Source organism: Syngnathus floridae, chromosome 17 (genome assembly GCF_059516105.1).
Source record: "Syngnathus floridae isolate MCC-2025c chromosome 17, RoL_Sflo_1.0, whole genome shotgun sequence".
In the NCBI taxonomy this organism is placed as follows: domain Eukaryota; kingdom Metazoa; phylum Chordata; class Actinopteri; order Syngnathiformes; family Syngnathidae; genus Syngnathus; species Syngnathus floridae.
In genome coordinates this window covers 6,664,760-6,692,459 of record NC_142429.1, presented here as the reverse complement: position 1 = coordinate 6,692,459, position 27,700 = coordinate 6,664,760, and the positions used below count along the sequence as shown (strand labels likewise).

Genomic DNA, 27,700 nt, shown 5'->3' with positions numbered 1-27,700 from the left:
CAAAATATGAACAAAAGGAGGAACATGGCTGATAATATTAACTCATTCGCTGACAGTTCTGCTGCAATTCATCTTTGACATCTTAAGTCGTCAATGCGACATGAAGATCTCGATTAGTTGTCTGACACCAAAAATGAATATTTGTGATGGTCTGACATTTCTTTTTGAAGTGAAAAAATCATGCAAGTCATGAATCTCCTAAAAGTGTTCATCAGGCTTCCCTGATAAAAGCTCACAGACATGAACGGCGGTGTTAGACCCCGACAGTCCAATCAGAGAAGCTCGGGTCGATCGATCACGCTGTTATCTGCGGAAGAGGAATATTACCTGGTGCAAGAACAGCCCCGCCGGGCACGCGGCGATGCGGGAGTCCGATAGCCCGGCCGGGCTGTCATCCATCCTGGCTGATTAATGACGAGCCGGGCCCGCTGTTTAATGCTTTTTAATAAGGGCCGGCGACGAGGCCGCCGCACGGACCAGACACGCCCATCCGGCTGACTGATGCGTTCACGCTTCCCTTCCCGTGCATTCTTTCACACATCGTAAAAATAGACGCGCATATCATTAAAGTCACGCTTACGTTTTTTTTCCATGCTCACTCGTCATGTGAGGGGGCTTCATCGCACAACCACATTTGCTATGAGGTACATCTAAAAGCAAATGTGCGTCAAAATATCGATACATCTCCTGAATTCATAAACGGTAGCAATGATCAAACTCGTCTCAGTTGCGTCATACCCATCCATCCATTTTTTATAGATGTCTTCCTCATTAAGGTTTTGAGTGAGCGCGAACCTATCACTAATAAAATCATTGCCGGCTATAAAAGGTCTACACACTCCTGTTCGAACGCCATGATTTTGTGACATTTCTCTCCGTCGTTTCATGAAACGGTGTAGCAATTTTCAAAATAGACTGATGTGAGCACGTGACCCCCGAGCTGTTTCGGTAAATGTCTCGGGGATGCTTCCGCCTTCCTCGCACCGAATAATGAAACAGTTATTGTTGCAACCGGGCTTCACCAAAACTCTCCTCCTCCTCCTCCTTAAATCTTCATCCACTCTTTTTTGCCTCCACAATGTCTTTTACTCTCGCCCTGCCTCGCTCTCCTCCACCCACCTGCCAATTTTCACTTCTCCTCCTCCCGGTTTCTCATGCTCCTTCGCTCTCGTTTCATCTATCACCTCCTCTGCAATGTTCTCATTTAATCACCCCCTCAAGAAACGTATTCACCTCGGAACGAGCGAGGGCCCCTTTTCGAGATTGCGCGCTAACGTTAGCGTGGCCAATTCCTGCGCTGCCAGAGAGGGGGCGCCATTCCAAGCAAAGATATTTAAGATACTGCTAACCGTGCTAGGCTACATCCAAAAAGTAAATTGGCAAACGACAGATTTTTTTTTTTTTTCAAAAATGTGCCAATCTCTCATGAGAGTGTTCCACACAATTTTTATTTCCACACTTGATGAGAACCCCTAGCGGCAATTTGCCTTTTAAATATTCTGGATGAAGCTTGTCTTTATCGATTTGGGGGGGGGGGCGGTTCTGGCTCCCAGTAACATTTAATAAAACATGTTCGGAGAGGTGCTGAACCCAGGCGCTAAGTGCTTGTTGAGTCACTCCCTCCATGTGTGGGTTGGATTGAAAATGTCATTTTTCCCAGCGCACACTCCGGCATGAGATGCTCTCCCGCTGGGAAGCCCTCGGTGAGGTAAACAGGAAGGCGGGACGCCGCGCTCGGATCGGACGGGTTTAATGAAACATCGGCTCTCTGAAGGCTTGCGAGCCGAGGCACGAGTTTGCGTGAGAGCCACTCCGGGATTGACTGTTTTTAATATACACTCACATGTCATCAAAGTACACTTGGACAAACTAATGAGTTCCAGGTCTTTGGTGTTCCTAATAATTAGGAATATGCATGTCTTTTAATATATACTTATTATCTTCATATTTCTTTGACACCTCCCGCGAAGGCAAAATGGCTGCCCTCTGCTGCTCTCACCACCCGATCCCATCTGTGCATTTATTTACACACGAGGCTCTCACAACACATGGGCGGGATCCAAACAAATGCACGCTTTCATGTGAGCATATAGCCGCCGTACACGTTCCTATGCGGGCGCGAGGGAACATATGTAAATGTAGCAAATACGCAACATCGATTTCACACGCCGGCGAACCCGCCGAAGGCGATTCCGTTTCGCCGTGTACGAGGACGTGACAGACAATGGAGATCAAATGGAAAATGGCATACGTAATATTCCCGGGTCAATATAAGGTGCCGTCGGTGCGTCCTCATTAGAATCAATCAGTCGTCATTAAAAAAATGGAGCGGAATAATTAAATTCTCAAGTCTTATTAGAGGCGGCCTAACGTTTTCACACGTTCTAGTAGAATGTGTTGCCTCCATTTTATCATTTCTATTTCTTCCCTGGGAGGTAATTATTACAAAGTGAGCCATTTTGGATCATGTAGGCGCAGCATATGACCATTTTGCTACATGCCTATTAAATGCTAACAATAGTCCTTTCATTGTCCACCCTGATGTATTTTACTAAGGTCTGCACATTATTATTTTTTTTAAAAGCATTGAATTCCAAACAGCGGGATATTTACTGAACACAATGAATATCTAAATCCACCTTTCGAGTGACTTTGACTTGCTCGCTGCTTTGCAACTGGCAAAAGCAGGTTTTGAAAGCTCCGTTGTAATCATTATCTCTAAGTAGCTCATCTAAGAGTGCGAGCGCACAGCTTGTAGAGGTGAGCCAGCGCGGTGTAAAGAATATTTCCAGCTCTCGGCTCCCAAGTGATGTATCATAACAATAATCATCGTCGCTCCCGGAATGAAGGTGCTTCTTTCAAAACAGGAAGGAGGGGGGGAGTGGAGGCAGAAGTGTGGTAATTATGCAGCTGTAATAGAGTTGCTGCCCGGCGAGAGCCTAATGAGCTTACTGAAGTCCGCCGTTGAGAATTGATTTAGGAGAAGAACGAAAAAAGGGGGAAAAAAAGAGGTGATGCCCGGTTGTTGTGCGTTCGACTGACAGGGAGCCGACACGCAAAGATATTCCCCCAGAGTTGGAATATAATAAAAGTGCTCGACATCATCAACACTGCACAAAAACACGATCAAACGTGTACAAAGTTGAATGACATCATAAAAAGTGATTTTTTTTTTTTTAACACTGCTGTTTTTGCAACCCCCCCCAAAAAAAAAAGACGAGGTACATCGGAAAGGTTAATAGCCTCGCTTTTAACAGATCAGACAGCAGGAGACAAGGCTTTCAGGCTCGATTTTCGCACAAAGTTCGCTCAGTAAGTGCTTTTCCATCTTTTAACACATTTTGTCCTTCATTACCAACTTTTCCGTCATCCCGCTGAACTCCATTCACGTACTATTTAGGCAAGGTAAATGAGAAGCAGCAACGGTGCACCTAAATTACACTGCAAGGCCATTCGAACTTGTTTACCAATTCCTAAAACTTGATAAGTGTTTTTTTTCCTTCCGCAGCTGCAAGGACATTAAAAAAAAAAAAAAAAAAAAGAAGAGCCGTTAATAGTTTTTCCAGAAAGAAAGGCTTATAACTTAATCCTAGATGACATGTTTCGGAGTAAGTGTAAAGCTTAGGAAGCATTTCAGTGGCTTTATCGGAGGCTTTGCTGCACATAAGTTGTATCCTCTCCACATCGCCCCCCTCCCCTCGTTGCCCCTTCCCCTTCATGCTCCTTGCCTGAAGCTCACACATTCCAAATATGCACAGCTGCAAAAGTAAATCAACGACAAAAACAGGTGCGAGTGTGTTTGCGCGAGAGGAGATTTTAACACTGCTTACGGATTCAAACTCGCCATCTGTCATGAACACAACGTGCGTTGCACTCTCCGGCGCTAATTGACTTGCGCTGTGCGAGCGATCGCGACAAAAAAATGTGCAAGTGTCCAAATTTGTCATTCTCGATATTAGGAAGCTCCTATTTAAGTCTTTAAGTCAAAGAAATTTATTGTGCTGATCTACAGTGGTTTGTTGGATACACAATTAGCATAAGCTAACAGCAGTAGTCTTTCGTTTCACTTTATTGGAAAGTGCCTAACTTTTATTTATATTTGAAACCCTAAACATGACCTAAAACATTTCTAAAAAGATTTTAAGACGACATTTAGGGTCTGAAATGAATTCATCCCATAGCTGTTGAGCTACTGTGTTTTGTTGGTTGCACAATTAGCATAAGCTAACAGCACTAGCCGTTAATTTACTTCACTACACTGTGGTCAACTTGTATTGTTAAATGAAACCCTAAATATGACCTAAAACATAGCCAGTACAGTTAATAAAGATTTTAAGGCGCTGACATTTAGTCTCTGGAATGAATTAATCCACTTTGTAAGTTGTTAGAAAACATAGCTGTTGAGCTAGTATGTTTTGTTGGTTGCGAAATTAGCATAAGCTAACAGCATTAGCCTTTCATTTTATTTTATGACACAGTGCTTAACTTTTTTTTATAATTTATCATTATAATTTTATAATTGTATAATTGAAACACTAAATGTAACCTAAAACAGTTAATAAAGATTTTAAGACACTGACATTTAGCATCTGGACAGAATGAATCCACTTTGTAAGTAGTTTGAACACAAAGGCGTCATGTAATGGTTGTGATGTTAAAGGCATGATTAATATCTCAACTTCTTATTTCCTAATTAGCTGTGACTGGCCATCTGAATACCTCCAGTAAATGTATTTCAAGTAGCTACTCTAAATGCTGCCGAAAAGTGCTGAAGCATTTACGGAGAAGGCGTGGGGGGCTCAGTGAAGCAAGTGACACAGCACTATTATTATTGCAGTGCTTTGTATTTTTTGGGGCCTGGTGATATATTACCTATTCGGGCAATTTCTGTCGGATCTCTGGTCTAATTAGCCGACTAATTCATATCACTGGCGATGTTGTTTCGATAACAAAGCGAGTCTCCCACGCGGGCGGGAGCAGGCCCACGCGTAGGCGCTCGCTATTCATGTTGTTGCAATAACCAACGCTTGCCAACAGAGGTCAGAGATGACGTAAAAGCTCTTTAAATCAGATGACAGCTCCTTAAAAGGGGGATGAATGCATTTATCATTGTGCAATTTTTTTTTTTCTCCAAAACAAATCCCACAGGTGGGAGAAGTTCAACCGACTGTTTTTTTTTTTCATTCGTTGTAACATGAAATGCAGACAAAGTGAAGTGCTGTGAATACTTTCCAGATCCACTCCAAGCTCGGGTCCAAGTTAATACTGATGCATGAAAAAAAAAAAAGACAGTGAAGTGAAGGAGTGTGGGAGCACTCGAGGATGGCGGCTATCAGGGAGCACGCAGAGCCCCGTTTACACGTCACCGAAGCGTGTTGCTATAGAAGCGAGAGCAGGTTCGTTTTTTTTTTTTTTTTTTTTTTTTTTTTATAAATAAAAAGGGACATCACACACCTACACATAAAAGAAGCGTTCATTTAATGTTCTCCTGAGGGACCGGATCACTGCAGCACACTATTCATCCCCCCCCCCCGGCACCTCTACACCTCATCCTTTCAATGACTGACGCTGTTGCTCTTTTTTGCAGGTGCAGGCTGTATGAATTAAAATAGAAAAAGAGAAAAAAAAAGCGGAATTGAATAATTCATCCCATTTGATTTTATTGGGCTGTTAAAATGTCCATTTACAATGTCCCGCTCAGCACAAATCTTTTGTCGTTTTTCATTATTCAGGCTTTCCTTTGGAAAGGAGGCTAATGTCGTAACGAGAATAACTACAATGGCGACGGATAAAGGAAACAACTCAAACTTTTATGATTTTAATTTTGAGAAAAAAAAGTCGATTAAAGACTTGACTAATGTTGTTTACTTTTTTTTATGTTTTATAACTGTATTTTATGCATTTCCAGGAGCAGAGTGGCTAACTGAGAATCTCTCCATGTGGCCGAGGCAAGGCCAAACATTCACGGCGGCCCGGAAGATTAACAACGAGGATAGTCGGAGAGCCTCATCGGGAGAAACACAAACCAAACGGATAAAAAGGCGAAATTAAAAACAGCTCTGATTTAATTATGATGCCTCTGGTTTTCATTAGCTTTTTTTTTTTTTACTGGATCCCGGCCAGCCGCCCCCACCGCCGACCGGCCCCGCTTTTGCAGTTTGACCCTGACAGATTTCGAGTGCGCCCATGGGTTAAAGCGTTATTCATGAGCTCCATTTGCGTCTCTCCATTTCTACGAGCCCTTTGCCCCCCCCTCTGCTCCGGTCGACTTCAGTAGGGCTGCTTGTTTGACATAACCTTCTTGAAAAATTCTAATTTGTATAATTGTATGGAAATGTAGTAATCTCATGGAAAGAATAGTCCGGGCAGTTTCTCGTGCAGGTAAAGAGAGAGAGAGAGAGAAAAAAAAAAGACGTAAGATCATCGCCGTCTATTTTGGTGGCTCTGATGATTTCATTTGAATGCGTTTCAACCTCTGGCAGGTTTTGTCAGCCTGCAGTTTCAGCAGAGGTGACATCCATTCATTATTAATGATTGGCTGGCGCCAGTACAATACATCACCTGTGCCCTTAACACGGCTAATTACACTTTTATGGGCGATAAGTAAGCCGGACAAATGAACTGTCGGCGCTCGCATTGCGTCATGCTAATTACCGCGGGAAGCCAGATGCTAATTAGTTTTATTACCATCCATATGTTGGCTTTTAATGTAGCGCAGAACTGGCAATTCTGCGGTTTGTCATCATAATCCGATAGAAGAGGACGTTTGTTTGGATGCTATCCGGATATAAAGACATATAGGGGCCAGACAGCCCGGGATGTGCTTGAGTTCAACGAGGCCCACAGATCTCGGCGAAGTCACTTCCTGCTGTCACAATAAGCACCGGCCGGTGACGGATGAGCGGGCGACTGTCTGCGGGGAGAGAGGTCAAGCGTATTAACGGCCTCCTTTGAGAGGAGTCGAGATCTATGGACCACCGACGAGATGTGTTTGCCGCCACTGCCGGCCGCAGCTATTAAAACAAAGATTACGAGGAGGGAATAAACACACAAATGTCATGTTTTGGGTTTCCGCCCGCCGGTGACGACATTTGACGGATATCGCGCGGAGCCAGGTCGGACGCCACGCCAGGAACTGTCAGGTGCTCATTGTGTTATCGTGAAGAAGCTAGCGCTTCTTTGAACGCGAGGTAACCATGACAACGGGCTCTCGCTACAAAATAGGGGCGACCTGATTCCCAGCTGTTAAGTAAGACAACTTTGTAAAAAGACGAACAAGAAAGGAGGATGAGGCTTTTAAAACAGGAAGAGAAATGATTAACACTTCAGGGCTAAATTATGGCTCTGAGTGAATCAAGGCAAATTAGGCAGCGGGTGGAGGGCGGCTGGAGGGGGGAGTCAGGAGAGCTCAGAGGAAGCAGAATACTTCAAGGCCGGCGGTGCTGTGGTCCTCGTCTCTCTAGTGGAGACTCGAATCACACTACCTGCACTTTAATTAGAGATTATGGAGATGCTTCAGAGAGCGGAGCAGGACGAGAGGGATACATACTATATGTAGGGAGTTGGTCATTAGTGAATCTGAGAGTACAATTAGGAGTGGATGATATGAAGCGGATCTTCTGGAGGTGGTTTGGGAAGAGGGGAGGGTTACAGTAAAATCAGCATTTTTTTTTTCCCGTGGCTAGGCATGAATACCACGAGGGAAGGTTTATAGATTATAGATAGCATACAGTCGTCGGCAAGGATGAGTTGAGCTGTGCCTCGAGAGTAAATTATTCTAGGAGTATAATATGGAAGTCCAAATATTGAAGCCATATGGAAGTTTGTTGAGATTTGCCATCGATTTGTTTGAACTATTCCATTTGAGGCCAAGATGAGTTGATCACAATCTGAAAAGACTGGATGTACTTTTTACTTTATTGCATTTTTTTTTCTCTCCACAAATATAGCACAAAACAGCCATATCAGAGCCGTAACAGAAAATGTGCTCTTCATCCATCTGTGCCTTTTACGCACAACAACTTTCCAAAGCATTGTGAATGCACAATATTGGTTGGATATTATTTCCCGCTTCTTTGTCAGAGCGGCTAATACAAGACAACGACCCGAAAAAGGGCGGATAAATCCCGGCTTTAAAATCCGGCATAAATGGGTTCATGATTTTTCCTAGTCGAGCGAGTCAGGCAGACGTGTTTAGAATTGTTCGACTTTGGCAGAGGTCTACGCCATGCCGGTTTAATGTAGCAAATGTAGCGACATCAATTACCATCGTTTTGCTCGCTCTGAAAAATATCTCACCCAACGCAGATCCTGCCACGTGCGTTTTTCAGTCGTCTTGTGAGACCAGGGGAGCGTCTAAGGGTGGCCGCTTTGCCAGGATTTAAGGTCCCCGTTAATCCCCCCCGCCTTTATGGCTCCGACGCTAAAACACATTTTCGTGCTCATGCTCTGTAGCAGCCGGCTTTGGTGTGTGACTTAAGCTCGCGGCAACAAGGAAGCAAAGATCCCGCCATTTTTTCTTTCCACGCGAGAGACTTTTTTTTTTTTTCCCGGTGCCATACTGTTGGCCGCGTGTATTTTGCGGATTAGTGGCTTAATCGACCTTGTAATGGGGAGATCGGACTAGCATAGAAGCATGGAACGAAACACGCGCATACACACGGGTTGACACTTAACTATATTCCTCCCGTTTAAGCAAACAAACGCCTGACTTGATTAAAACCACCATGCTGTCATCACATGCTCACGTTGAAGTCAAAAGGTCACCGCTGTGTCGGAAAGCAGCCCGCCTCCCACCGGGTCCGGTGGGCTGTATGTACACACCACACAGGAACACTAATAACCTCATACGTCTTCCCCTCAACAGCCAGAAAATGTACTCGCACGTACCACAAAGTGTATTAAAGTACACATATAGGTAATATGCTGCAGCTGCACAGTAGAGCGAGGTCTCTCCGGGGGGTCACTGCGTTGTCTCGATGAACAATGAGCACTCTAGCTAATGCTTGTACGAACTTCGGAGGTCACCCCACTGAGTCACCGGCCGTGAATTTTCCAGCAGCGCACGTCCATCTCTGGCTTCAGACAAGCGTTGTACCAAACGCGGTTTGAGTTGGAGGACGGCGACGTAATCCGGGCGTTATCTCTCAAACAGCGTCGTTTATGGAATCCGGTGCAATGTGGCTGATAAGATGAACAAACAGTTGGGATCATTAGAGCGGAGATATTGTGTAATCACTGCGATAATCTTCCCCTAATCCCGACATCGTCCAAATGTGCCGGCGGCGCCAAAGCAAGCGCGCCGATACATCGGCCAAAAAGACAGGCGCTCCGTTCCAAATGCAGAACTAACATCCAAGTTGGACGGCACACACTCTTGTGCTTGCAAAAAAAAGTGGAGCCAGTATTGGCCTACAGTTTAGATTTGGACTGCAGGTCTTAATTTTGAAATAGTTAAATCAGTGATTCTTTCATGTTCCACAAGAGGGCGCTACTTAATACAACAGAGTTATTTCAAGATTTAAAATGACAAGAAAAAAAAAAACAGATGTATTAAAAAATTTTTTTTTAGTTGATTATAGTTTTACAAGACTGACCAGATCATCCACTGTACTTCTTTTTCTAAGCACATAGGCAAGTTATTGCAACATACACGCAAAGTCAGACAAGACACTGTTGTTTTCTTCTAATCTAATAACAGGCTGTGTGCACAAGGCCAGCTCTCAAGAAGAAAAAAAAAATCAATACTCTCAAGTCAAATATCAAGATTTCTTTCATCCTGCTATTTTCTACGTCTTTTGCCTGCTCCCCCTATTGCTCACCACTCCCTTCTTGAGCTGAAATTGTCCACCTCCTGATCCTCAGAGACAGCACCCCGTGCTGCTCTCGGCCAGTACGATGCCCGCGAGGCTGATCGATTCCAATAAGACATTTTCCCAGGATGCTCATCTCCTCTCGGTGACCCGCGCCGATGCCCCCCTCGGGCCCAGCACAGGACCCCAATCCTGGAAGCGGAAACCTACGCGCTTGTGGGTCATCTAGGCCCCTGCATTTATTTGATAGACGCTCATGGATTCGTCTTGGCTCGCTCTCCTAGCTCGGCATATAAAAATGGAGAAGAGCGGGAAGGGGGGGGGGGGGGTAGATAAGGAGCCATTTGGGGAAACATGCGGAGATGTAGATGCTGTAGAATTTAATTCATCCAATCTGGCATCTTTTCTTCTCTAATGGCGAGCGAAACAAAACCGGATTTGTCAATTTAGGAGTGTTTGCAGATGGACAGAAGATTGGAGGCACTCAAGATGGCCAACGAGGACGGAGATCATTCTTTTCCCATGTCTCGCCGGAAATGAGAGAGGGGACATGAGGAGGCAGCCTGTTTTGGTTTTATTTTATTTTTTGTCTAAATCCTTGGCACAAGCAAAATGCTGCGTGCGTGCCAGTGAAGCATTTTTGTAATTAATTGAATGGACAGACGCGGGCTGCAAGACAAAGGCGACTGAAGGAAAGGTGTCAAAAGGGAAAACTCTTCATGACTCACTTTTTATATCACGTAAAAAAAATATATATATATAGAAGCCTCGTTTCGTCTCCGTAGTTAATTTATTTATTTGAAGTTGGGGGCTTAATGAGATCCCAGCGGTACTACAGTAACTACCAATGTGGAAAATAGAAAGAGACGATGACAAGAGAACGAATCCAAACGAGAGCAGCGGATACGATCCCACCGGCAGAGCTGACCCAATAGCGGTCCTCCTGCCGAGCTCAACAGTTGCTTATTGATAAACATCCCCCGTGAGCCGGCAGATTGCTCGAGCCCGGCCCGTGAGCGATTGGCCGAGGCGTTGCGGCGGCACCGGTCCAGCCCTTTGTGCCCGGCAAAGGAACGGAAAACAGATGCCACATAAAATGCTCTGGCGCCGGGGCCGTGTGTTGATTCACTCGCTTGATTTTCTCTCTTTGAACAATGCGGCTTTATTACATGGATAAATATACTGGACGCTTGCTTGCATGCGCACATGTGCGGGTGCTTATGTTCCGGAGTGGATCCAAGCCGTGACAAAAATGAAAAAAAATAAAATAAATTGTGAATTGACAACACATCTATGTTAATCTGAAATGTTCGGCGATACGTTTACATGTAAACTAGGGTTTGATTGATCGTTTCAGCGACAGGTGGAATTTATTTTCTAAAACGTCCTACGCGTGGTAAAATTTGTCAACCTCCTGCCAAAGCGAAAATGTGTTTTCCTGATGATTTGAAATGTGTTCACTTGTTGTTTTCCGACTTTTGGGAGGGAACACAAGCACCACTGGAGGTAATATGAAGCTAATGTGTGACGAATTGAGGCAAAGGGCACCGGAGGCAAGCTGCGTGGCGGCGCCGATGAGTGGCGAGGAGATGAGGGCACGGAAAAATGCCGAGCTGAAGGGTTTGGAAGAGCAAAATCAGCACTTATGCAAACACTTGAGAAGGAAAAAAAAAAAAAAACTTCACACAGCCATTCATGCTGCGTGTTTGGCTGTACGATGAATCTCATCCATATGAGGATGTCACACCGGGCAAAGTCGTCGCTTGGAAAAGCGGGCGGCCATTGTGCTGCGAGGCTATTACATGGTCTAACAGAGCTCAACTAATAACGGCCACCGAGCCAACCTACCGGCTTCCTTCCCATGCCACAGCTGGAACCATTTTTTACCAACTATTCGTGCCTATAGACACCTCTCAAACACGATTGGCAACACAGAAAGTAAGACTGGTCAACAGTCAAAATAAAATTGTATTTCCGATTTTAATCGATTTTCACTCATCGGAAAGATTTTAATCAATTTTCACTTATGGAAACAGCATTTTTTAGTTTGGAATAGTAGCCTTTTGGTTGTTGAATATACTATCCAAAAATGTGAAACGAATGAATAATCGTTTTTTCCCTATAATCGGCCAGCCAGATTGGAAACACCCTAGAAAGTTGCTTTTGTCCATAGGCCGTAAATTCAAAGAGAAACAAGTTGTTGCCACAATCCCTGTTTAATTGCTGCGAGCGTGTTTGTGTTTGCTCGTCAGTTTGAGAAGCGGTGGGAAGCTTTCCGAAAGCCCTTCCCACGAGGTTCATCGCCGTCGTGGCTCAGCACACATCTGTCTCTTGCTCAAACACAAATCTCGAGTCCAAAGCCTTTGCGCATCGACACCTTCGCTCCCTAAGAAAAAAAGTTGCGGCCAGAGAGTGGCGAGTTGTTTACTGTTGTCATTGTGAATTGCGACGCTCGGATTTGAAAGTTTGCCTTCTGCGCTTTGCCGCTGATTGGATCGATTCCGCAGAGCGACAAGAACGATAAAGGGAGATGACATGTGGAAAATCATTGTATTTAATAGTCAGCTCTCATCGACTTTTGCGACGTTGTAATTGCGCCGAGCCAAAATGCGTCCTTGATGAGGTTTCGGATTACATGTACCGCCACCAGTGCCTATTACGCTGACTCCTCGAAAATTTGCTTCATTGCTCTCGGTGATGGAAAACAGAGCAGAGTAGAAAATGTGTCATTGTTCTTTTTGTTCCTCCTCAATGGCTCGACCATCCGCCAAGAAAAGACCGAGCCGCGCAACGACCAACGTTGTTGCACCGACGTATATTATCTTACAGTCAACGCGCTCGTTTCCAGGTGACATAATAACGTTGCGTAATAACGCGGTGAGACAATGAGTGCGTTTGCACAAAAAGACCTCCTTTGGGGGATTGTAATGGAACGCCATTAGCACACGCGCACCGCTCCGAATGGCCTTCATTGCAAGTGGGGGCGCACTAACTGCAAAGTGTCTCGACGGCAATGCACGGAGCATCCGCCCCCACTGCCACCCCCCCTCCCCTCCCCATGCACATCAGGCCTCTTGCCTTTGCACACCCGCTCCCTCCCTTGACTCATTTCTTCCTTCATCAACTCAATGACATCCATCTATGGGCCGTGACATTACAGAGAAACAGAGCCGGGGAAGGAGGACGTGGTGAAATGAAAGGAGGGGGGGAGAAAAAAAAAAAGATTGAGACTGCACGGGCAAGCGGGGGAGATTAAAACAAAAAGGGTTAGCGGGGTTGCGGGTGGGGAAGGGGGGAGGCTTAGAATAAGATTGAGAGGGAGCAAGCGAGACGGCGAGCGAGGGACGTGCGAGCGGTTCCGTCAATGTCACGAGGCGACGTTGAGGTGGCCGCGGACATGGGTGAAGGAGCGGTGAAGCGGCTTTGACGGCGCCGCACTCGTGTGACGAGGGGAAACGCTCTCCCGCTCTCCTTGAGAGAAAAAGGCTTAATAATTCAAAGGAGAGGTGGAAGGGCGGGGGAGAAGAAGAAAAAAAAAAGAGTGGAGGGGAAAGCTGTGTAATGGTGCCTGACGGAGTTATAGAGGTTAACTTCGGCGTGGGGGAGGTCAGAGGTCTCATAATGACATTACTATCAGATGGCTATTTACACTGATTATAATAAGTCTACACACCCCTGTCCAAATGCTTTTTTTTTTTCAATATATATATATTGTTTTGTAATTTAGCGCTTCCACTGTAGTGAGCTAGCAAGCTGTGCAGTTAATTCCAGTTTTATGACTGCAGCAGTTTGCCAAATAAGCAACTCATTTACTTTCAAAGATTGGTGGGAGGCTTGTGATCGTGAAGGAAACAGTCAAACACTGAATCAAAATGGCCTACAAGTGTCTCTTCTTCAAAGCAAGAAAATCGAAAAAAAAGCGGACAAGGGAATACAAAATGGCCCTCCAACAGCTGTCTGTTAAGCCTTGGTTCTTCAAGAGACTATTCACCGCGATACAAAAAATCTTTAAACGACAAGTCGTAGAATCACAAGCGCTTGACTGATTCAAACTCAACTGAGAGCAAAAAAAATATTGAGCAGGGTGAGCTATTCCTTTTGTAGACAAAAAAAAAAGCTGTTTTTTATTTTCATGTGGATTTGTATTAAGATGGATTGTCCACCGTTGTGCTTCTTTTTTGACAACCTATTCTCTTTTTCTGTCTAATTCATTTAAGCCTATCACGGACTTGTGCTGCTATAATGTCACAATTGTGGTCGCTGAGGCAGTTTTAGCACCCAAAATTTATTCTGTTATTCCTCCAGGAGAATTATGTGCTGCAGCTTGGGCCAAGTGAACTTAATTTAGCCTTGTGGAAAAAGGTAATACGACTAAGACTAAGATAGTACGTAATGAGGGAGGAGGGGAGCTGGAGGGAAAAAAAAATTGACAAGACATTAATTCCGAGATTTAGCTCTAAGCTAAATGAATGTTCAGCTGCGTAAAAATAAAAAAGGGGTCACGGTGAGTGAAGCCGCGACAAGAGGACACGGATTGAAATTCCTCCCGACGCAGCCGCTTTTAAGTGTCTTTCTAGGGGCAAAAAAAAATTGGATTGCCAAAGATTTCGGAATGTGGAATTGTTGGCAAGTGGGATGACAATAATAGCCGCTGAGCTAATTAGAAGATGACTTCAATTAAGCATTAGGCAACAAGATAATCTCTATCATTTCTCCAAACTCTAATTTGAGTGCAGATATTCATTTAGGTGAAGAATGGTATTCATTTTCTCCATCTTGCACTCACACAAATAGCCCCCCCCCCTCCCTTGGTGCAACTAGAAAAGGCTGCTTGATAGTTCCGGATTTGATGTGTGAAGGGACTACAGTGCATCCTGCTGGTGGAAAACACCAACAACAGGCCACACAAAGCAACACGACACTTGGAAATGATGTATTTATCCATCCAACAACTTAATTAACAATTTTTCTTACCTTGTACTTGACCAATCCTCCAGATATACATAAAAATAAAGCTAAAACTAAAAGTAATTGAAAAATAACAAACTTGCTCTAAAAACTAATTTAAAAAAATCAAAATAAAAACTCAAAAACCTCAAACTCTTACCAACAAGCAACTTCTCAGTGGCTAAAATGCACGCAAATTTTGTTCGTCAGCAGAACCTTTTCACCAAATGACCCCAAGTTTGAGCACAGTTGAATGCACCGCTGAGAAATGTATGTAAAATAATGCTAAATAATTGCAAAATAACGATCCCAAAGATATCGAGCCAAAGAGCTTTCATTCATCCCGGCAGCCGTGCGACGATTATGCGCCTCCAAACCGAATCACGCCCGCATAACATTTATTCTGTACACGCTTACAAATGACGGCAATCAATTTCAAGTGTCTTTCAAAACAATATGAAGTACATCAGTCTGTGATTATTAACTTAGTGGTGTTGAACGGGTCCAGAGGGTCTGACTTTTAGACAAATGGGCTTTCTGGAAATCCACATTAAGCGCGGGGGGATCATCGCACTGCCATGTGGGAGCGATGGCGCCGTTGGCGCTTTGCAGCGTCTTCAAATATCGAGTTCAAAACAAAATGTGTACAGTAACAAAAACATTACGGCTATCAATTCGTCGTGTTTTATGCCCTCATTTTTGTAGTTAATCTAAAAATCAATAGATAGCAAGAATATAAATAATCTCATTTATAGTCCATCCTTCAGACGATTAATCACGTCGATCTTACGACTCATACATTTTATTGGATTAATCCAGCTAATAGCCCGAAGGGCTCGTTAGTAAACAGCACATCGTGAAATATTTGCGCATATTTAATGCGTCGCTATAAACTTGCAAGTTGCACATTACACGGATCCGCCGTTCGGGTCGGGACTGCTCAAGTAGGGATCGTTACGATAAGGCTAATAAATGGATTACAGTCGCCGGTCACAATATTAGGAACACTAGCAGAGTTGAAACAAGAACTGGAGTGTCTATTTTTCAAAAGTTCAGGTATTCATTGAACAATGATGTGGTTCGAGGAGAACATGAGACTTTCAAACATTGGGTGTTAATTTGATTACTGCATATTAGAGGAACTAAATATTCTGAAACTTTTTTAAATTGATAGTAATGCCACCAAAATGGTGTTAATGTAGCAGATAGTATTTTATGACCAAGCATGGCTCACCTGTTTTTTCTGTGGTCATGTGACATTGGAGTCCTGTCATTTTCAGTCAAGAGCAAATCACAAAATGGCCGCGCCTGAGATGAATAAAAATTGCTTAATTCATATTCCACAAATACAATATTCATCAGAATGCCGTATTTAGACTATTGTAAACTAACTACAACATATTACTGCAAAGAACATTTTTGACTTGACTTAATATAATTTTACATCTGAGAAACCCCAAATGAAATCCCCTGAAGAAATTAATATATGACATGCAGTAAGATATGTTTTTACAATAGAAACTAGCTTGGATTTGGCCTTCTGAAATGACTAGTAATGAATCTATAAATACGAGCTGACTTTGCAACCACTGAAATGCTGCTGTATTCAAACTTATTAAAGGAGTACCCGTGTACATCTTTTTTACAATAAAATTGAAATTGAAATAGCTTTTGCCAAGGTAGGTCTCCTGCTGGCCACCTTCTGCTCAGCCAGCCTGCTTTGCATTTAAGGGCTCTACAAAGCAGTCAGGCTGGTTTTTTGGTTCCTCCATTCCTCAGTCATGGCAGGTGATGTGTGTGTGCGCGTGTGCTTCGGCCCTACGGCCTAAGGCGAGGAGAAGTTCTCCGTGTGGATGAAAGCTCCGACAGAGCAGAACTTTCACACTTTCTCCTCACAGAGCCTTTTGAGCACCGCGGGGACTCAATAGAAGCAAGTCATGTAAAAAGTTTGGTTAGGGGAGATTTTACACTCGACACCCAATCCCAGGCGTGACTATGGATCCGTGTTGCATTCCATCCAACATGGCACCCACTTGCTGCTATATTATTTTTTAATACCTCTAAAGTCTAACTTGATCCTGCTTGCATAGGAAATTATGGAAACTAATCATCTGTTTCGAGGCCATCCTAACATCTGTGTGCTGGCAATGCTGTAAGTAATATTTTATCGAAATTTTAATTGCAAAAAAAAGAAGTCAAGCACAGCATCAGTATTTAATACTGTACAAATGCTCCGATACTACACATTGATAATCGCAGGAGACAACATTTTCAAAGGCAATGGCATGATTAAGTATCCTTATCGGCATTTGGTGACATCTCGCAATATATGCTGACATGTCATTATTGGTGTATTTTTCTAGAAATTGCCGATTAAATACTGGATATGCCATCTGTGGTGCTCATTTGTAACACCCATACAGAGCAAGTAATGACGTCTTGTTCTTCCTGAGCACTGTTATTTATGACGACATGACTAAGCTCCATGCATTCATCCACCATGTCCAATCTTTTAATTGAATCCAGCATGTCCAAATGTAGCATGCTTTAAAAAGTCTACTCCAGAGAGACGCGGGGAGACCAATGCAATGCAACTATGTTATTTCTGCAAACATAAAACATATTCCATCATTTTGCCTTAAGCCGCCTCCTGGCTTATGGTGCATGTGGACCAGTACATCGTGTTCAGAATGTTTGGGTCAGCATTTTGTGGAGTTTTATACAAAATGTAAAAAAAATAAATAAAAAAAAAATAACAACTTACTGAATTTGCTGAGTTGGTGCTTCGACCTTAATTTCCAGCTTGTTGTTCCACATTGCACCTGATGAGAATATATTTTTTTCCCCCTCCGTGCTGGAAATACACTACAGACTCCTTTTAAGATGACCTGCCAACAATAATTCACACACGGGTGAATACAAAATGCGCTTAAACAAGGCTGGAAAATGCTGTTGGTCTGGAAAAAAAAACATTTAAGTGTAAGATTACAGTATGCAGCAGAAGAGAATAAGTGCGTAAATTAAAACAATTGAGAGGGTAACCAACTGACCAAGTTTGGATGTCAGAATTCTCAGAAGATGTAGAACCATACTTGTCCACTAGCAGGTGCTGTAACGGTAAGAAAAACATATTAAAGTATTTTATAAATTTCATATTGTGCATTTAAATATAAAGGTAATCAATTAAATTAAAAATATAAATTATACAAAAAATAGTGCATTTTATACGTATCATATAACATCTATAAATCTACTTAAAAGTAACTATAATGGTAAATTGTATAACTGTTTTCAATTATTTATCGACATTAATTTTTACATTGTGTACATTCACAAAAGAACTAAATATAAAAGAATGATGTTACTTATTTTCTAAAAATACATAGTCCATAGCAAGGTCATGCACGACAAGGTTGAATTGTGTACATTTTTCCAAATAAGCATAAGATGAAGTGAAAATGATTTTTACAAAAACAAAATTAGGATAGTTACATAACCTATGCTTCCTCAAAGTTAGCCTCTTGAATTCTAAGTGTGACAATAAGCCAAGTCATTTCCTCTGTGAACAGTGGACCGAGGAGGTCAATAAACCAAAACTCAACATCTTATAAATTGCAACAATACACGGCAAATATATTTCAGCACATGATATAAAAAGGTACGGCTCGTATGTGTAAGAGCGGACAGACTTAATCAGCACAGTCTCCAGGCTGTGCTCTACAAGGACAATTTATTCCTGACAAAAAAAGGCAAATGTCATTTTGCACATATTGTATCAAGTTAGCACAAAGCGTTCGTTCTACTCCAAGACTGACGTGTTTGGCTTGAAGGGTCACTGTGACTACAAAAAAAGAATCATTCCCATGAATTGCCTATTTTTTTTGGTTCCAATCCAACTGTCTGATAAAAAAAAAAAAAAAACTAACCCTAAAAAAAAAGAAGTTTAGAACGTGGAATGGGGACAGCAAGAGGACAAAATAATACCTGCACATCACAAGCACATTTTGCTTTGAAATACATTTTCATTTTGTATTTTTTTTTAATTAGTCAGACTATTCTTTGATAGCTGCAGCCAAAATGTTAACCGCTTCCCAGGAACTTACCAGATGCTGTTGTTGATAGGTGAGTGTACTCAAGCCAGGTGCTTTGCTTTATGGGAGCTAGACAAGCAGAAAAAATGCTTATTACTCTGATTCAAGCAGGACATGAACGATTAAACAGACTAAACAAAAATGAGAAGGTTTCCATATGAGGCTGGCCTACTTACTTCTGGACTCCTCTTCAATAAATGGAGACAAGAGAATCCCCAGAGGAAGATCCTGGAACTATTTAAGACAACATTTGTGTATTTAATTTCTTTCTTATCTATCTTTTCTACCATTATCTTAAGAACTTATGTTGGCGGGAAAAGGACGCCATAAATCGTGAAAGTGGTGGTTTCTTACCCAGGTGTGTCCAATCAAAACACAAAATGTCAACCAGATAAAGTTTACGTACAAGATGAATGTTGACACAAAATATGTCAGGAATATTATGACACGATGAAACTTAATAACGCTGAAATGATAATTTCTTAAAACGAAGATAAATGGTAACAAAATTTGTGGCGACTTACGTTGTACGACCGCAATGGATATACACCGGAAATAGAACAGACACACCTTTCACAATAAAACCGGAAATATCACTTCATTGTAATTACAAAATAAGAATGACTAAAGCTGAGTTGTTTGCAAGATGGATAAATGTTTGACACATGGTGGTATAAAGAACTAATACAATTAAAATAATATTTATCTTCTGGTGACAATTGCAAAATAATTTCGACGTTGCCAGTCTGAAAATAAACGCAGCCGAGAGAGCATTCAGTCTCCATCCTGAGCCCTTTTCTGCCCTGTGTTTGTCAGGAAGTTGTTGAGACAGCTGGACTTGCACGGAGGTCCCTCCTCATTGTTTGAGAACTCCAAAACGAGGCACAACCGACACAAAGCAGTCCAAAATGTTGTAAGTGCTCCATCTCTCTGTATGCGCGTGCAGGAAGAAGGTGGTGAGATAACAGGATAAGCCCTTGAATGCTTGTTTGGGTGCAACTGTACAATCTGATGAGATCCAACGTAAAAGCCACAATAAACATCCAGAATTAATTTCCAAATATCAGCAAGATTAAGCAATGTTTGCTTGTGTCGAAAATGTACACAATCGCTTTTGTGTGCTTGTCATTTTTCAAATCTGGAGAAAACATTCTTCCTGTAACTCTGACAGCTCACCAAGTCTCATTTTTTAAGGCCATGTTTGTGTCAGTAACATTTCAAGCTAACCCCTACCACCCGGACCCCCTGGAGAACAGCTGTCTATCAATCTCACGCCGAAAATGACCTACCAACTCGGGGTGTTAGCGTGTGGACGTGGAGTCGTGAACTACGAGTGGCCTTGTCACAGAAAAGACGCCGTCTAGTGTGTTATTTTGTATATTTGTTCTCTCTAAAAAAAAAAAAAAAAAAAAAAAAAAAACAGTTGCTAGGCAGAATTGAGGAGCCCATTGACAGAATCTAGAAATATTATGAAATCTGGGCAATTTTGGTAATGCCCCAAAAGTCACCTCTCTAATTTTTGTCTTCTGGTTCTGTACATTTTGATTAAGAAATACTCCAGGAAGAATCCAAATGAGAAAATGTTAGGAAAATAGAAGAAGGGAAGTTCAACGTCAGGCACCATTGTTTCATTGTCTCCCTCAGTCTCAATCAGAGACAGAAGCCATTTATATGTCATCGCCATAGTTAAACTGTGTCTCTGTAATAACCAGCGGGAGGGCGAAACTTCATATTGGGGGTCACATGAAACAATGATAGGTCACAGAGTCCAAACAGATCATGACCTCCTCCAACTGCCTCCTGAACAGAATATTATCATGTAGAAGGAAGTGAGAAGTTGACACGATGATGTGCACAAACACAAAAAAAAAAACTTGATGCATCACACACCCTGTTTTCTCACCCCTCCCACACATGAGCACACAAGTACTCCCTCACAAGCTTTTATGTCAGAAGTTGCTTCTCAGCAAAGACGAGAAGCAAAGATTGTTTTTCTCTGGTCACCATGGAAGGGCGTTGGAAACTTCTGCTTCTGGGTGAGTCAAAATGATTTTCTCACATGGAAAATTGTCTGCTTTTAACCAAGTACGCGATAAACATTTTAAATTAGATTGTTAATGTCTTTGGGGGGAATGTCATTAATTTGCTGGCAAATCCATTATTACAATTTGGGGAATTCAACAGATTATAACCCCGACAATTATATTTGTTTTTTTATCTTTCATTGTGTGTTTATCTTGATGATCATTGCTTTTCTTAATGATTGGCTAAGCGAAATAATCTGGTTTTACTCCCTCATAATGAGACAGGTCCTTTCAAATTCTAGACGGACAAAAGTGTTGGGACACATGGATGCTGCAGTGAAAAAAAACTGTATTTCCTAGTCATTATTCAAAGATTATTCAAAATAGATGATATAGAAGACAAGTAGGAAAATAGTATTGACACATAATACACCTTTTATATTGTCTGCCAGCTTTATTGGAAGCCCATACAGAATCTTCTTGGAGGCGACAACTTCATCCTCTCATCCCACGCCGGTGCTTTTTATACTGAACAGTGGTCCGGAAAACTCCCCTTTTTAACAAGCCATGTAAAACCCGCTTGTAACCGCTTCCAATTTTCTTTTTCAAGACATTCTACAAGATGTCTGTGTGAGGAAGATTGTTCACCTTCATCCTGCACGGGCTTTGATAGGAAGTTCTACAAAACCAAATTCAGTCAAACATAGCTTTTTTTAATGTCAGCTGCAGTGATTTAATAAAGCAGAGGTGTCAAACTAACCTTCAGAGGGTCATTGTGACAACTTCTTGTAGTATATGCTACTCAAGAAACTGATGAATAACTAATTTTGAAATCAGACACTCGTAAAAACTATTCAATCATTTTTAAAAAATAGTGGTAATAAAAATTGCTAGCAACATCTCTATTTTTTAAAAGTGAATACAATCTGTAATTTTAGTATTGACATAAAGTCAATGCACAATTTGTCTTCGGGGGCCACATAAAATGACGTGGCAGGCCGTATCTGGCCCCCCGGGCCTTGGGTTTGACACCAATGTAACAAAGGCAGGTGTTTCATATGATTGGTCCCAAAAATGAAAAAAAAAGGAAAAAAATTAATGTCTGTATCAAGAAAACTAAGCATTCACACCCACAGTCACATTTATAGATAATTTACACTTATTAGTCATATTATTTTTCTCGAATGTGGGAGGGCACCACATAAACTCCACGCACGAAGGCCACCAGTGTTGCTAGGTAGTTCGAGTCTTACGAAACGGCAACGCAAACTAAAAGGAACTGGGAGGAGGTGTGACTCTGCTTTCCATCAAAAAAACGTTATCTCATCTACACAACAGGGTTCTCTGTTCTGCTTTTCTTAAAAAAAAGATAATTATATACTATGACCTCATGGCAGGCAGAATCCGCCTGAAAACAAACCTAACTTTTTTTTGCAAGCAGCCCAACTTTTAGACAACCACAGAGGACTGATTGTGTGTTTTGAGATGATGTAACTTTTATATATATATATTCTTTTTACAGCTGCAGTGCCAGCCGAGGTTTCCTCGCCCATAGGAAGTACTGCGCGGCCTCGCCGATGAGTGATAGTGTGCGCGGCGTATATGGGAACAATCTGAGGAAATGAGGGTGGAGAAATGAGGGCATTTGCCTTTTGACAAAGAGTCTGGCACACTAATCCATGTCAAGCGTATCATTTGACACCTCCGTGGGTGCGTTTATAGATTGATTGAGCGAACGGCGAAAAGATGAAGCGTGGGCGCCACTTTAAGATGCATGTGAAGAGGTGATGAAATGGAGGCTGACAGCAATTTCTCATCTTTTCCCTTTCAGCTCTGTGTCTGTCGTCCATCTTGGCGCTGTCAGAGTCCTCGTGCCCCCAGGGATTTGCTCTGGTGAAAGGTGAATGCCATGGTATGAACATTGTTTTCTATTTATTAAATAACCACAGAAAAAGTTTCAGCCCACAAAGTCTACATAGCAACAATTGACAATATATATATATTCATCTGGATTTTTGCAATTGTTAAGTCTACAGTTTTTTTTATTTGCATTTACACAAAAATATTTGTGCCTCATGAATTCTGCCTAGCAACAATTGACCAACAATTACTGCTTACTGAATGGATTGCTTCAAAATTTTTGACATGATTTATTCAAACATGGCCTATATTAGTCTACACTTTTTTTTGTATATCATAAATTAAAAATATATATTTTTAATTGGGCTTTGGGGCGGAAATTATTGTGCCCCGTTCAAAATCTGCCCAGCAACTACTGAGTCCATGCAGTGCTACAGAAACAATGATTTATTTGAAATTTTTATTCATTCACCCATGTTTTCCCAAAGATGTAGACGAGTGTGAGCTGGATGAGGACTACCCTGACAACACGAAACCATGCGGAAACCACGCGCACTGTTACAACACCAATGGCAGCGCCTACTGCACGTGCGATGCTGGTTATCAAACCGATATAAAGACAACAAATTTTACCCTTCCGTCACCTTTAACATGTCGCGGTAAATCATTTCCTCAACAATCCAGATTCATTTCAGATTCGTTTTGCAGTTTGTTTCAAATTATTTCTTTTTTTCCTCACAGATATAAATGAATGTTTGGAAAACAAAGAAATTTGTGGATCACGACCTTGTATCAACACCAACCCAATGTACCATTGTGGTTGTAATCAGGGATTCGTCCCCAATGTTAATTCTGGCTGCGACGGTAAGATGCCCAATTTGCAATACCGACATCTTTCCTGTTTATAGATTGATGATGTTTGTCCATACACTGTGTAGATGTGAATGAGTGTCTCGGGGAAAATATCTGCGGGCCTAATGCGATGTGCATCAACACGGTTGGCGGTTATAACTGTGTCTGCAAAGCCGGCTTTGCGACCAAGTCTGGCAATGTACCTCAGGAGCCATGTGAAGGTCAGCAACGTCATGTGACTGCAGTGTGTGTAATCCACGACAAATGTTGCACCGGACAACCTTTATTGAGCCATGACACATATTTTATATATATAAAAAAAATCTCATAAAGATGTCACAAAATAATGGATACGCTGGTGTATTACGTACCGTCTCCTAACTAGGATTCAATTGTTTATCCCAAAATGTTGACATTCTCTTTCGATTTTCTCCAGCCGTATGTTCAGTTGATGAGACGAACCACTGTGGAAATGGAACGTGCCACATTGGAGCCAGCGGCCCTTACTGCACATGCTACACCGGCTTCACCAATTATAAAAACAAAGCTGCTCGTTGCACAGGTATTGTTTTTTTCCTCCACTCCAGCATCCAGTTCTGGACAATTTATTGAATAAAACTTCTTTGTCATCAGAGTTAGACTGCGATGCATTCAAAGACGCAAAGAACCTTGAAGAGGTAACTCCACGCAAAAATCCTGGACTTCAAATGTTCTACTTGTTTTTAATTCTCCTTCAATTGTTCTTGTTTAGAAGGTCCCCATTGAACAGAATCTGACGATGCTGCTGAAAAAAAGTTGTGTGGATCTGGCCAAGGGTGCAGACTCAGAAGATTTAGATGATCAGAAGCTACTTTTGGTATTTCTTCTCAGAACATTGCATTAAAAGTTGCAAAATTAAAATACTAGGGCACCATCTGTACTGTATTCATATATGACAAAATGCTCCAATACTACAACACCGATACTACTCTCCCAGTCTAACATAAGGACAGATGGAGTAGGCAGGTGCTACTTCAGCTGTGTGGAGTAATTTTAAAGTATATTAATGAAATTAATATGTAATGTTCAACAAAAATTGTGTTTTGTCCTCACAGAAACTTTTGGAGGTCATTGACCACCTCTTGTCCACTGGCGCTCTGAATAACACCAGGAAGGTGTCCATCTTTCTGGACCTAGTAGAGAGCGCATTGAGACTGGTGGGACCTCTTGTTAGAGACTCCAGAATAAATAAATCATCCCCCTATACAGGTAATAATAAAAAATATTTAAATGAATTATACATTTTTTAAATATTTCTTGACCAAAACAAATTTCCAATATTTCTCTTCAGAACTAGACCTGCTTTCTCTCAAAGGACCCAAGGCACCACGGGGGGTCCAGATATTACGAACTAAGCCAGTCAAGTTGCAGATCCATTTGGAAACAGTTTCTGGAGATGCTTCCCAATACCCAGGTGGTGATCACGCACGCCTTCAACCATCTTTTATGAAGACTGATTGTTGTGTTTATCTTGTGACTATTTCAGGCTTCGCAAGCGTGTCCTTGCTCAGGTATGCAAACCTAGACACTTTCACCAACACCTTCTACAGTGGGATGAATCCAGAAGCAAACGAAAGATTCATCATCAACTCCAAAGTGGCGACTGTCTCCGTCACAAACACCAACACCAGCCATCTGGAAAAGCCAGTTATGCTAACTTTTAGCCACCTGATGCAGGTAACTATTAACCTTGTAAATGTCATTTGTACATCCCCTACATTGTACATCTGTATTGTTTTCATCCAGGTAAACAGGTCTCGGCATGTGTGCGTGTTCTGGAACACCTCCCAGGGGAGCTGGTCTACTGACGGGTGCAAAGCAGTGAAGTCCAACTCTGAATTCACCGTCTGCTCCTGCAACCACTTGAGCACATTTGCCGTGCTCATGGCCCTCTACGACGTTGAGGTAAACTGATATATTAGAAATACATGATTTGTCATGTTGAGATGTTCTTCTTTCTCTGGACAGGCAACGTTCGAGTTGCAGATGGTGACCTGGGTGGGATTATCCCTGTCACTAATTTGCCTCCTCATCTGCATCCTGACCTTCTCGCTCATCCGGTCCATCCAAGGCCCCCGGACCACCATCCACTTGCACCTGTGCATTAGCCTCTTTGTCGCCGCCTTCATCTTTCTCGTGGGGATTTCTCGTACAGAGAACCAGGTGAGTGGAAATAATAAATCCTCGACATAAAGTGTGACTGTATTATTACTGATTAACTTCAGGGAGCCTTGCACTGGCCTCGAAATTGAACCCTGTGGAACACCAAATAAGAATGACATATGTTCAAAACTGCTGCTGCTGTGTTCATCCTCCAGACTACCTGTGCAGTGATTGCAGGCTTTCTGCATTTCTTCTTCTTGTCCGCATTCTGCTGGATGTGTCTGGAAGGCGTGCAGCTATTCCGGATGGTCATCTTTGTGTTCAACACCAACTTTCCAACCCTCTATATGATGTTGGGGGGCTACGGTGTTCCGGCTGTGATTGTCGCCATCTCCGCTATGGTCAACCGCAAAGGATACGGCACCCAAAGATAGTGAGCACAATTTCCATCATCACCTTGGAACTATCTGCTCATTTTAAAACGTGTGTTTGCAGTTGTTGGTTAAATGTGGATTTCATCTGGAGTTTTTTGGGCCCGGCTTGTGTTATCATTGCCGTAAGTACCACAGTAATTTCATAAAACATTCAGAAAATTAGCGTGTGAGTATTTGTATGTAAATTAGTCCAATTGTCCCCCCCCTGTTGTTTTCCAGATCAACATATTCTTCTTTCTCATCACGGTGTGGAAGTTGGCGCAGAAATTTTCAAGTCTGAACCCTGACCTGAACACCTTACAGAAAATAAAGTAAGTCAGCAAGTGAAAATTGTGAAACATGACACCTTATTTCACCCGCTGCGTTCTTTTGCCGCCCCCTGCAGAGCTTTCACCATCACTGCAGTGGCCCAGCTGTGCGTGCTTGGCACCACGTGGATTTTTGGTTGCTTCCAATTTGAGGAGAGCACCATGGTCATGTCTTACCTGTTCACCATCTTCGCCAGCCTGCAGGGCCTTATGCTTTTTGTGATGCACTGTCTGTTCTCCAAGCAGGTCAGTCACGATGATCATCAGTCAGATGTCATCAAACTAGAATAAGATTTGAAGTGGAACTTTGTATGGGTTTTAGGTGAGGGATGAGTATGGAAACCTCCTGTCCAGATTCAGTGGACCGCCGAAGAAAAGCTACACTGAATTCAGCTCATTTCCCAGCAGACAGCACGTGAGAACTAATTTAGTTTCGTTTTCAAGACAATTTACACTATCAAAATAATGTATATATCACATACACTTAATTTAAAAATAACTAATTATTATGAGAATATTTATTGAATATGTCATTTTTAAATGACATAAATCGAAAATAAAATTCTGCAAAAATTATCTGTTGCAGTGTAGTCACTGAAAAAGCGCAATCTTGAGCGATTGATCACATGGAAGTGAAGCTTTTTTTATCCTGCTGACAGAGCCACCGAGCCTTTGCAGATAATGAACGAGCAATAAAGTTGTCGGGCGGTGACTGATTGTTTTTCTTCCTGTCATCCATCCCAAGGCCTCCAATAGCAGCCAGAACACAGGAGAATCGCACATCTGAGGAGACAAACTCGCAACTGGCCTTCATTTGTAAAATTGGATTCAAACCCAAGAATAATTAAAACCTGTTTTGTCAGGTGCCTCAATCCAGGTACTGTATTTAATGACCCCAGACGATCTAAAATGTATATATTTTTTCTGTATAGTCTGTCAGTATGCCTTATAAATATTGCCCCTAAAAAAACAGAGACCAATTTGGAGAGATTTGCATTATTTTTTTTGTCCATACTGTGGTGAGATTTACTGTCTACTGTCTATTGTGTTCTACTCCTCCATCTGTTGTGCTAAAATGTATATTTGTGATTGTTTTGAAAAAAGGCATTATAACTAACGTATGCAATTTTTGTTGTTGTTGTTGTTAAGGACACTTGTTTTAATTGTTGTATTGTCTGCCCAGGTGGTTTAAAAATACAAAATAAAAAATGAGACAGAAAGGTTTTATTT

General features: G+C 42.1%; 2 protein-coding genes and 1 long non-coding RNA gene across 11 annotated transcripts in view; 2 read left to right on the top strand and 1 right to left on the bottom strand.

Annotated features, from left to right (window-relative positions):
- adgrl1a (adhesion G protein-coupled receptor L1a) overlaps positions 1-19,461 on the bottom strand; it is a 124,835-nt gene extending 105,374 nt beyond the window's left edge. For 4 of the 8 annotated variants that reach the window (XM_088357292.1, XM_088357298.1, XM_088357297.1 and 1 more), the window contains exons 1-6: positions 19,375-19,460; positions 19,027-19,084; positions 18,863-18,919; positions 17,810-17,868; positions 17,524-17,647; positions 15,994-16,067 (exon numbers count right to left, since the gene is read on the bottom strand). The gene's annotated coding sequence lies outside the window, so the exon portion shown is untranslated. The other 4 variants (XM_088357302.1, XM_088357296.1, XM_088357294.1 and 1 more) reach the window with 4 other exon arrangements.
- On the top strand, positions 3,678-6,042 carry LOC148384015 (uncharacterized). Its single transcript, XR_015853312.1, has 3 exons — positions 3,678-3,787; positions 5,236-5,396; positions 5,909-6,042. It is a non-coding gene; the product is annotated as an uncharacterized LOC148384015 (long non-coding RNA).
- Positions 19,462-20,740: 1,279 nt separating the features above from the next.
- Positions 20,741-27,685, top strand: adgre5a (adhesion G protein-coupled receptor E5a). Of its 2 annotated transcripts, none has more exons than XM_088358702.1 (19): positions 20,741-20,886; positions 22,706-22,786; positions 23,223-23,393; positions 23,476-23,598; positions 23,673-23,807; positions 24,023-24,148; positions 24,220-24,263; positions 24,338-24,442; positions 24,681-24,834; positions 24,917-25,039; positions 25,112-25,302; positions 25,372-25,530; positions 25,594-25,788; positions 25,944-26,161; positions 26,224-26,284; positions 26,382-26,473; positions 26,548-26,716; positions 26,793-26,885; positions 27,216-27,685. In XM_088358702.1, the coding sequence occupies exons 1-19, from the start codon at positions 20,856-20,858 to the stop codon at positions 27,255-27,257; spliced, it is 2,313 nt and encodes a 770-aa protein (XP_088214828.1). In that variant the 5' UTR covers positions 20,741-20,855; the 3' UTR covers positions 27,258-27,685. The 2 variants fall into 2 exon arrangements, with proteins under 2 accessions (XP_088214828.1, XP_088214829.1); XM_088358703.1 differs by lacking the exon at positions 20,741-20,886 and adding an exon at positions 21,905-22,584.
- Positions 27,686-27,700: the final 15 nt, after the last annotated feature.